The sequence below is a fragment of the Drosophila arizonae genome, chromosome 3 (genome assembly GCF_054131065.1).
Source record: "Drosophila arizonae isolate 15081-1271.41 chromosome 3, UAZ_ARI_1.0, whole genome shotgun sequence".
Taxonomy (NCBI): Eukaryota; Metazoa; Arthropoda; class Insecta; order Diptera; family Drosophilidae; genus Drosophila; species Drosophila arizonae.
The window spans coordinates 31,786,219-31,797,347 of record NC_142923.1 but is presented as its reverse complement, the minus strand read 5'-3'; the positions used below and the strand labels follow the sequence as shown (position 1 = coordinate 31,797,347).

The window sequence follows — 11,129 nt, the reverse complement described above, 5'->3', positions numbered from 1 at the left end:
TTTGTCATGCAATATTTTCACTGCTCGAGCCTCAAGAGACTGAGCCGAGCAAATACGAAGTTGAGTAGTACCTAATGCACATTTTTTCGGTGTTGAAAAAGTTTGTTCTACATTTCTCATCTATGTGTTCTTTGGTCAGTGGTATTACTTTTAATTCATTTAATTAGGTATTCATAACCACTCTGTGAGGTGGCTAGCCCATGAACCAACTTACATTGTGCTCGCGTCGGAGGAAGAAGAGGTTATAGAGCATAAGGTTTACGTTTGTAGGATATAGAGATATACATGAAGAGTCTCATTTTCTAGTTCATAGCCGGTAAGGCTTAGATTTGTAAGGCATAATATGATGAAGTATGGTATTGTTAGTTTGTAGTTGGTAAGGTTTAAGTTTGTAGTATGTAAGCTGATGAAGCTTTGAATTTGATTTTGTAGCCGTAAGAGATTGAAGTCATTGTTATAATTTATAGTCGTAAGAATTATAAGTTTGTAGTTCGTAAGATATTGTTAATTTCTTATTAAGTAGTCATAAGTGTCATAGCAAGTTTCGTTTGTAGATTAAGTAGGATTTGAATGGTAGGCGGGCGCGCGATCGTCAATGCGACCATGCAGCTTAAAAGCTTGCTGTGGTGAGGTTGCATTGCCGACGCCGACCAAACAGAATAGCAGCGAAAGCTGACGCTCGGGCCGAGCAGCCACGCGCAATTAATATCGAAACTCGTCGCGAAAACGGTAAATTGTTGTAGAGAATTTGGCAACGCAACAATCAGGTGAATAATTGTATGTATAAGTTAAGCATGAACGAAGAAAATGGCATGTATTCATTAGTAGAGAGATTATTATTACTACTTTAAAATGACTACTATTTAGAACCCAAATTATTAAATTTATATTTTCCATTGTCAAAACCTTAAGGCTGATGTCAGAGTGGCCGCGATAAGCGATGCGATAATATGGAGCGACAATAAGCGAGAAAGCTCTACATGCAGATTTACATGTAATCGCTTTGAAACATGTCAGAGTGCAGCGAAGCGAGAAGAAACCCAAAGCGAGAAGTAAAGCGAGTTGCGAGAAAGCATTCCTGAATCGTTTTCTCGCTTTATCGCATGATGGAGCTTTTTTGATACGTGTGTTTTCGTTGCGTGCTGAGCTTAAATAACCGTTGGCTAGTAGGGGAAATATATTCTTTTTGGCAATTCAAGCAGTATTTCTCTCTTTCACTCTGACATGCCATCGCTTTGTAGATCGCTGCGATAATTATCGCTTATAGCATCGCATCACTTATCGGGGCCACTCTGACATCAGGCTAAGCCTAAAAACATTTTTACTTTTACTCAAAAAAGGTTGAGTGGAAAGGATTGACCGGTCCCATACAATTTAAAGAAGGTCAACGCATTCAATTTAAGCTCGACTTAATCAAGTTAAAGCAACATTCTATAGTAAAAGTTGGTGAATGGACGCCTCATAATCATCTTAATATAACGGAGCCTTCATTATTTTTTGAAGCTGGTTCGATGAACGTAACGTTGGTCGTAATTACTATATTGGTTTGTGACATATATTTCAACATTAAAATTCGTCCTTTAAAATAGTCTTCAATATTTTTTTAGGAAACGCCTTATGTGATGATGCATTACGGAAAAAACTATACGGGAAATGAACGCTTTTACGGATTTTGTGTTGATATTTTGGAAAATATCTCGCATGAAGTTGGATTTGACTACATATTAGATTTGGTTCCTGATAGAAAATATGGCGCAAAAGATCCAGAAACAGGTCAATGGAATGGAATGGTGGCTCAGCTTATGAAATATGTAAGCATAATCATTTGCGAAGAAAACTTTTTGTATTATTTTCTCTGATTTGAAAAATGTTTTGCTTTCAGAAGGCGGACTTGGCTGTTGGTTCAATGACAATTACATATGCTCGAGAGAGTGTTATAGATTTCACTAAACCATTCATGAATCTAGGAATAAGCATTTTGTTTAAGGTATGAATGTAGTTATATTTCAACTTTCATCCGTTATAAAGCATATGACAATTTCTATACCCTGAGTACTTTAAAAATTGTAATTCAAAGTATAATGGTTTTGTTCAAATGTGTGTATACAACGGAAGGCGTGGCTCATCCTTGAAAGTGTATATTCCTGATAAGGACGACGAGCTGAGTCGATTTAGACATGTCTTTCTGTCCGTATGTGTAGACGCGTCTTATATTTTTTTTGTAGGTCAATACCGGCTCCTGTTTTGGTGTTTTGGTTAACAATTACTAGTTGCAATTCACTAAAAATCTCCTATATTTTTAGACTTGGAGATTTATACTTTAAGAAAATTTAAAATTGGCAGAAGGACGCATGGAGACTCTAGTTCTAAAGATGTAGGATATATAATTTTTTAACTGATTAGATACGGGTTTTAATCAAAAATAAAAAAACAGGAATCGTTATCGTTCTTTTTGGACACAAACTCGATCAGCGCGTGAAATATCCGGAACTAAGAAAATAATTTCGCGTCTCTAACTCTTATATCTTCTGCGAACGACGCGTTTAAGCATACGGGCAAAGGGACAGACAGATAGGAGTAAATCTACTCAGTTCGTCACCCTAATCTATGTGTAACAGCACTTGTAACTCGAGATCTGCTGGATCAATTTTCATGGTTTTTGATTTATTGAATTTGTCTCCGCCCGGATTAGGAGAGTATATCTTAAAAATACTACAAAATTGACGAATACTTGAAAAACGCGCTAATTTCCCAGTAGGCTTGATAACAGTAACAGTTTTCGGCCCTGCTCTCATGTTAAACAATTATTCATGCACATTTGATCAATACGTGAATGAATAAACTATTATGTGTATTTTTTTTTAAAAAGATTGAAAAATTTTACGCGTGCGTTCAGAAGCATTTGTGTAAATTATTTATTAAGTTAAAGATTTATTTTACAGTTTATCAAAAGTTTAAATGTCTTTTCATAGGGGGTCTCGATTGTTTTATGTGGTTTTGTGCGAGTACATATTCAGTATTACTATTAATAAAAATGCCGCGTCGTAGAAGATTTAGAAGATCTTTTTCCCATCGGAATATCGCGAGTCAATCGAAAAACGAAGAATGTCGTTTGCCACAAGGTACTTGAATGAAAATTCGATTAATAAATTAATCAAAGTGTATTCCAACCTGAACAACATACATACATAGTTTTCAGTGACTTTTTTCTGACATGTGTTAATTTAATGTTAACTTAATTATTTCTTTTTTTTTTAATTTTTATTCTCATTCTGTACGTTTTCATCATCATTCATCATAATAGAATACTTTTATATTTCTATCTATATTAATATTGTTTTGTATTATAGTATTACGTTCATCAAAGCCTAAATTAGTTTAGCTAAAAGGTTCTTAGACTTTTAGGCGGTACGAAGTTCGCCGGGTCACCTAGTCAATAATATATATACTTTATGGGGTCTGCCACGCCTCCTTTTGCCTGTTATATACATTTCATCAAAACCATTAATATACAGCAGCATAAAAATATCGAATAATGAATGAAAACTTATTTATTTAGGTACCCACGACGGAACCAACTCGACTATTTTCATTCATGAACCCATTAGCAATCGAAATATGGATTTATGTTTTAGTGGCATATATACTTGTATCATTAACAATATATTTATTAGCAAAGTTATCTCCAATTGAATGGCGTAGTATACATCCATGTGATATTGATCATTTAACAATAAGTAACCAATTTACTATATCGGATAGTTTTTGGTTTACTATTGGGACGCTTATGCAACAGGGGTCAGATATATATCCGAGGGCTATCTCTACTCGAATTATAAGTAGTATTTGGGGATTTTTTTCCCTTATTATTGTTGCATCATATACTGCGAACTTGGCAGCATTTTTAACTGTTGAACGTATGATTAACCCTATCGAAAACGCTGACGATTTGGCTAGCCAGACAGAAATTTCCTACGGGACTTTAGAAAGTGGATCAACAATGACTTTTTTTCGGGTAAGTGTAGGTTGAGCACATTTTAAATTTATATAATGTATATAAAATATTTAATGTTTGTATAAAGTTACCACTCACATAGCGAAAATTGATGCACCTCAGTAAAATTTGTATAAAACAAATAAGAAAGATCTAGTCGAGACTTCTCGACTCTCCCCTAAATCGTTCAATATTTCAATAATTATTCGTTTCTCTTCTGCTTACACAACAAATATAACGTGTATAATTTAATTTGTTTCCGATAATGTTTTAGATCGATAGCAAAATAGCTGGATCAGTTATCGATTTTTTGAGAAAAGCTCGATATACGTGATATCACTGAACACAGACCGAACAAGTAGTGTAAGGCGTTTTGCACACTTTTTTTTCGGGAGTTATCTCCCAGACCATTTCGTATTTGCTCTACTCTTCACTTTTAGGTTCGAGCTACGAAAATATACGAAAGCACAATCATTTCGCTTCATGCGCTCGACCGAGATGGTCGACTGTTGAACAAAAGATCCCTCTACGCTGAATGTTTCCCTTGTTGTCTCTCTCTCACGATGCTCTCTGCTCTCTCAGATATGTATATGTATGTATGCATGTCAGCACAAGCAGCAGCTCACTAAAATTGAAATTTCTTCGCCTTAGACTCCCGTTTCTTCCCTTCTGTGTAAGAGTATATCGAACTCTTCAAACCGTTTGCCAAGTTCGTACAAAATATTTGCGTTTTCGTTATTATTAGTGGGAAGGGTATGAAAGCGTTGGTGCGCATAATGAAAATTCTTTCGCGACGAGCATGCACACACACACAGCTCTCTAGCTCTTATAACCTCTGAGATCGACGCATTCATACGGACGGATGGACGGACGGGCGGACAGACAGACGGACAGGGCTATATCGACTCAGCTCGTCGCGCTGATCAAGAATATATATACTGCCACGCCTCCTTCTTCCCGTTACATACTTTTTCACAAAACCATTATGCCCTGATTTCCCATTTTCAATTTCAAACTTATAAAAAGTAACTTATAAAAAGTAAAAAAACTATATAAAAAGTTTGATGAGTTCGATATACTCTTACACAGAAGAGAAGAAACGGGAGTCTAAGGCGAAGAAATTTCAATTTTCGTGAGCTGCTGCTTGTGCTGACATGCAAACATACATATTCACATTTGAGAGAGCAGAGATCATCGTGAGAGAGAGATAACAAGGGAAACATTCAGCGTAGAGGGATCTTTTGTTCTACAGTCAACCATCTCGGTCGAGCGATGAAGCGAAATGTTTGTGCTTTCGTATATTTTAGTAACCCAAACCTAAAAGTGAGGAGCCGAGCGAATACGAAGTTGTCTGGGGTGCTATCCTTCGAAAAAAAAGTGTGCAAAACGCTTTACACTACATGTACAGTCTATGTGTTCTCTAGTTAGTGATAATAGTCTAGTGACGGCGATATATCGAGTATCGAAGTCAGCAGCATCGATATTTTCGAATGCTATGAAAAAATAGATATATAGTTGTTATATCCATGCTATTCTACACTAACCATAGAACACACAGACCGGACACGTAGAGTAAATCTTTTTGCACACTCTTTGAGCATAAGTTCCCAGATTATTTCGTATTTGCTTGGGCACCTTATATTTAAGTTCGGGCTACGGAAATATGGGAACGCAAAATCATTTCTTTTCATGCGCTCGGCCGAGAAGGTCGTCTTTCAAGTGAAGTCCATTATGCAATAGAATAATTATACCAAGTGCAATTCTTCTCATCAAAATATGCAGAGTTCCGCACTTAATATGTACAGGAATGGTTATCAATAATTTCTCATTTTTAATGTATTTGGACCCTGCTACGTGTTGTATATTGAAATATATTCGGGTTTACAGTCCAAAAGCACTTAGATACAGCGGATCTTGCATCCTCGCGACTGCGAATGCGAACTCTGCAGTCGGTAACGACCGACTGCAATGTTGATATATGCTTAGTATGTTACAATTATTTAACTGCTGTTTTGTAGATACTTAATTTTTAGACTCATTCACGAATGTGAAATGAGTATATTGGTTTTGTGCAATGTCCGTCTTGATGTCCGTCCGTCTGTCCGTCCGTCTGTCCGTATGAACGCAATCTATTTCGGCGCTATTGAAGCTAGAGACTTGAAATTTGGAACACATACTCGTGTATATCTCCGATTTATAAAGTGTTAAAATTTTCCCGATCCGCCCACTAGGGGCGTGGCAAATCGGAAAATGCATTTTCATATATACCAGAAATCATGTTTGTTGAAGAGCTAGAAAGCTGAAATTTGGTATGTAGGTCCGCGCCGATCACCCAAGATCACAAGCTATGGCGGATATATCTTCGCCCATTAGGGGCGTGGCAAATCGGACCAAACTGTATCTCCTAAAGTTATAAACCGAGAATGCTGAAATTTGGAATGTAAGCTGATGTTTTAATTCTATGAAGATAGGTGAAAAAATTATATATCTACGCCCACTAGGGGCGTGGCAAATCGGACCTGAAGATATAGTGATTTTCCGAATTCTGCTATATTTTAGGCACTATTGATGCTAGAGACCTGAAATTTTGTATATATACGCGGGTTGACCACCCACGTCCAATGGTAGATATATGTCCGCCTATAGGGGGCGTGGCAAACCGCAAAAGTTTATATCTCCTACAGTTTAAGAGCTAGAAGCTTCAAATTTGGATAGTTAAGTTACTGGTGGCCTCCTCTATCGATGCCCCAAAAATCATTTTTAAGCCTCTTTAGGGGCGTGGCATATCGAAAAATACCCTGTAATTTTCACATTTTTTGAGCGTAAGAATTCAAATTCAATCGGCATTTATAGTACCCGAATTGCGACATTTATATGCGTCAGCCATCTATTTATGTATATGTACACATAAGTAGGCTTAATTGGCATTGATAGCACGGAAGGAAACATTTTTATAAAATTAATAAAATATAAAAAAGCTAAAATAAAAAAAATTTGCAATTTACAAAAAAGTGTTTTCAACGGGATTTGAACTCGCACCCAACCCAAATAGCATGTTTGTCAAAATAGCTAAAATAAAGATCGTCGGCGCTTCAGCTTACAGCACCACCGCGTCGTTTCGATCAAGAGTAGTTAAAACGAAATCACATATTACATTATATCAGACAAAACTACAATAACGGCTAGAAAGTCCAGAAATCAATCGAAATTCTAAGAATGTGAGAAAAGGCGCGCTTCTGTCTGTACGCATAGAATAGACTATGAGTGTGTGCACAAGCATAGGAAAATCGCGCTGATCTGCTGTTAGCTTGAAGCCGGTATCCAATGTATGGATATAAATATATAATAAAAATCAGAGTTGTATAAATTATATATGTATGTAATTTGAATGCAATAGCTATCGATGATTTTCCAATTTTAATGGCATCATGCCGTGTCTTTTGCTGCGCACTAGACTTGAAAATTGCACTATATACTCTGGTTGACAGCGTTTGGGCTGTGAATGAGTCTTCTGCTATCGGTATCGCCCGATTGCAACGTTCTTACTTGTTAATGTATGCTTATATGCAATTTATACAATATCGGTTTTTGTTAAAATTTACCCTCCACCCCTATATTCACCCCATCACCATCACATTTGTAAAACGCCGTATTTCAAATATTAGAGACTTGTGCTTTGGCATATACATGCATATCTATGTTATAATCATAATCTGAAAGTTTCATGAAGATCGTATGTCCACAAAAAAAAAAAAATTAAACAATTGAGTTCTCATAGTAAGCGCACACTGCCGCCCATGAGTGTTTATGCTTGTGTGTGCATGTGTGTGTGTATGTATGTATGCCTGTGTGTGCGTGCGTGCATGTGTGTGTGTGTGCGTGTTTCTTGTGTAAGCTGAAAGACGCGAATAATTATTGAAATAGCTATTACTCCAAGGGTTCAGGGGATCTCGTAGTCGAGCAGTCTCGACTAGAGCTTTTTACTTGTTTTATAACTAATTATCGATAAAACGGTGTATCCACGAATTTGTTACACGAGCATGTTTTGATCGTCAAATATTCGAATGTGGATAGCAGTGTTTGTCGACGACTGTGTTTGCACAAAAATAGAAATGTTTCTGTCTTACGCATGTTCATGCAAACGTGTTCGCCAATGGATTCGAATGGTTGCATGAATATCATTTGTAGAAATATTTCGGACAGTCAAGACATGGCAAAATTAACCGAAAATTTCTTGAATGTTTTCGGCTGTGTACAAAATGAAAGCGATAGTTTTAAGATAGTAAGAAGACTTTAGTCGAGACTGCTCAACTAGGAGATACCCTGAACCCTCTAATCTGATATTCTAATCACTGCACTTTTTTTCGGCACACATACATACACATTTGAAAAAAAATTTGAAGTCTCTAGCTCTTATATCTTCTGAGATCGACGCGTTCATACATGCCGACGGACGGACAGACAGACAGACAGGGCCAAATCGACTCAGATCGTCTGTCCGTATGAACGCAATCTATTTCGGCGCTATTGAAGCTAGAGACTTGAAATTTGGAACACATACTCGTGTATATCTCCGATTTATAAAGTGTTAAAATTTACCCGATCCGCCCACTAGGGGCGTGGCAAATCGGAAAATGCATTTTCCGATATACCAGAAATCATGTTTGTTGACGAGCTAGAAAGCTGAAATTTGGTATGTAGGTCCGCGCCGACCACCCAAGATCACAAGCTATGGCGGTCATATCTCCGCCCATTAGGGGCGCGGCAAATCGGATAAAACTGTATCTCCTAAAGGTATAAACGTAGAATGCTGAAATTTTTCACGTAAGCTGATGTTTTGATTCTATGAAGATGGGTGAAAAAATTATATATCATGTTAAAATATCTAAAATAAAGATCGCCGGCTCTTCAGCCTACAGCACCACCGCGTCCTTTCAATCAACAGTAGTTAAAACGAAATCACATTATTGTTATGACGCCACATAGCAAAGAAAAGCCAGAGTGGTGGCTGGAAATTCAAACAAGCAAAGACAAATCAATCGCAACGAGATTCTTAGAATATGCTAGAATACGCATTTATGTGTGCATACATACACACATACAAATGAGCGCGTGTATAAGGCTGGAGTGCTTGATGCTATGCGTGCAGACTTACATATATACATATGTATGTATTTGCGTATACATATGTATGTATTTGAGGGCTATTTAAGAAGAAACAAATTTAAACTTATAAAATTATTCGACTAAGACGGACACACAGACGGACAGACAGACGGACAGGGCCAAATCGACTAAGCTCGTCACCCTGATCAAGAAAATATATATTTTGTGGGGTCTGACACCCTCCTTCTGCCTGTTACATATATTTCAACAAAAGCATTATACCCTGATTTCCCATCTTCGTCGCCACAATCGATGTCGTCAAAACGAAAATAAATTCTTTGCGCGTGAACTGGCAAAAATCAAAACAAGCGCAAAGTCAGGTGCCTTTTCTTGTTTTAAATAAACATGTATTGCCATTAAGGCCACGATTTTGTTTTCATATGCATGTTCACAATAAAAAATTTTGTTTTGAAATTATGGTTGTGGAAATCTTTGCATAGTTAGTAGGTGAACTCGGCGAAAATATTCGTACAACAAATTCGACTGTTGATACCCCGCTTAAGGAATTCAATCGCTATTGATTATAGGTCTTTACCTATGTATATTTATTTTGACAAAGTATTCGAAGTTTTACAATATTAACAAGTATTTTAAGTAGGACTCCATGATTGAAACCTATAAAAAGATGTGGAGAGTTATGGATAATAAGAAACCAATGGCATTTACGTCTACTTACGAAGATGGGATAAGGCGTGTTAACCAGGGTAACTACGCCTTCTTAATGGAATCTACAATGCTTGACTACATTGTTCAACGAGACTGCAATTTGACGCAGATCGGTGGCTTATTAGACACAAAAGGTATAGTTTTATATATTTTATTTCAATAAAAAAGCATTTATAAGACAGTTTAATGTAATTTGGTACAAGAATTAGGAACAGTATAGTAATATTTAGCCAAGACTCAAACACTCACACACACATAAAACCATATGGCATCACATAGGTTATTTTACTAATTATTATAGAGTTATCAAATATATATATTTTATTTTTAAACAGCACATATTCAAATTGCATTTTGAATTAATAATATTATATAGGATACGGTATTGCTACACCTAAAGGATCTCCATGGCGAGACAAGATATCGTTGGCTATACTGGAACTTCAAGAAAAAGGAGATATTCAAATGTTGTATGATAAATGGTGGAAAAACACTGATGAGACATGTAACAGGATAACCAGCAATAAGCAGTCGAAAGCAAATGCATTGGGACTTGACAGTATAGGTAATTCCAGTAAACAGATAATATTTAAATATATATGTATATATATTTTTTTTAATATTATAGGTGGCGTTTTTGTGGTATTGCTTACAGGAATATTAGTGGCGTTTATTGTTTCATTCTTCGAATTTATAATTAACTTCCGACACCAAGCGAAATTGATGAGAATTAATCAAAACTGTTGTAAAAATCCAAATCATTTAAACTATACACCCGTTAAGGCTGCACCAACAACCACCCATTTGGCATACATATCTCCGCCTCGTTCTTTATGGGTTGAAATGTTTGAAGAGCTGCGATTTGCATTTTGGTGCACTAATAAACGCCAACGTCCAGAAATTAATAGTAGCTGCGCCCAATGCCAAAAATAAATTCTATAATTAAAAATTTATAAAATTATTAAAAGTTTTTTCTCTGACTCCTATTATTATTTATTTAAAAATATTGGAAAAACTATTAAATAATATTATATAGCCTACGAGAATATATCTTATCGATAATACTACCAACCCGGTGTAGGTACGTTATTTGCCAGTCCAGCTATGCCCCAATTCACAGCCATGTTTGATCAATGATATCATTGAACTAAGAAACTTAGACATTGCACTATGGGCGATTTTTGCGGCATAAAGTCTAAAAATAAAACAAGTAAGAAAGCTCTTGTCGAGACTGCTCGACTAGGAGATCCCCTGAACCCTTCGAGCAACTGATATTTCAATAATTATTTGCATATGCACACAT

The 11,129-nt window shown here is 36.4% G+C and overlaps 1 protein-coding gene across 6 annotated transcripts in view; it reads left to right on the top strand.

Moving 5' to 3' along the window:
• Ekar (Eye-enriched kainate receptor) overlaps nucleotides 1-10,806 on the top strand; it is a 107,806-nt gene extending 97,000 nt beyond the window's left edge. For 3 of the 6 annotated variants that reach the window (XM_089464211.1, XM_089464213.1, XM_089464209.1), the window contains 7 exons: nucleotides 1,341-1,544; nucleotides 1,608-1,811; nucleotides 1,883-1,987; nucleotides 3,560-4,015; nucleotides 9,759-9,960; nucleotides 10,203-10,391; nucleotides 10,455-10,806. In XM_089464211.1, coding sequence (XP_089320337.1) covers nucleotides 1,341-1,544; nucleotides 1,608-1,811; nucleotides 1,883-1,987; nucleotides 3,560-4,015; nucleotides 9,759-9,960; nucleotides 10,203-10,391; nucleotides 10,455-10,759 — 1,665 coding nt within the window. In that variant the 3' untranslated portion in view covers nucleotides 10,760-10,806. The remainder of the gene's footprint in view (nucleotides 1-1,340; nucleotides 1,545-1,607; nucleotides 1,812-1,882; nucleotides 1,988-3,559; nucleotides 4,016-9,758; nucleotides 9,961-10,202; nucleotides 10,392-10,454) is intronic. The other 3 variants (XM_089464210.1, XM_089464212.1, XM_089464214.1) reach the window with 3 other exon arrangements.
• Nucleotides 10,807-11,129: the final 323 nt, after the last annotated feature.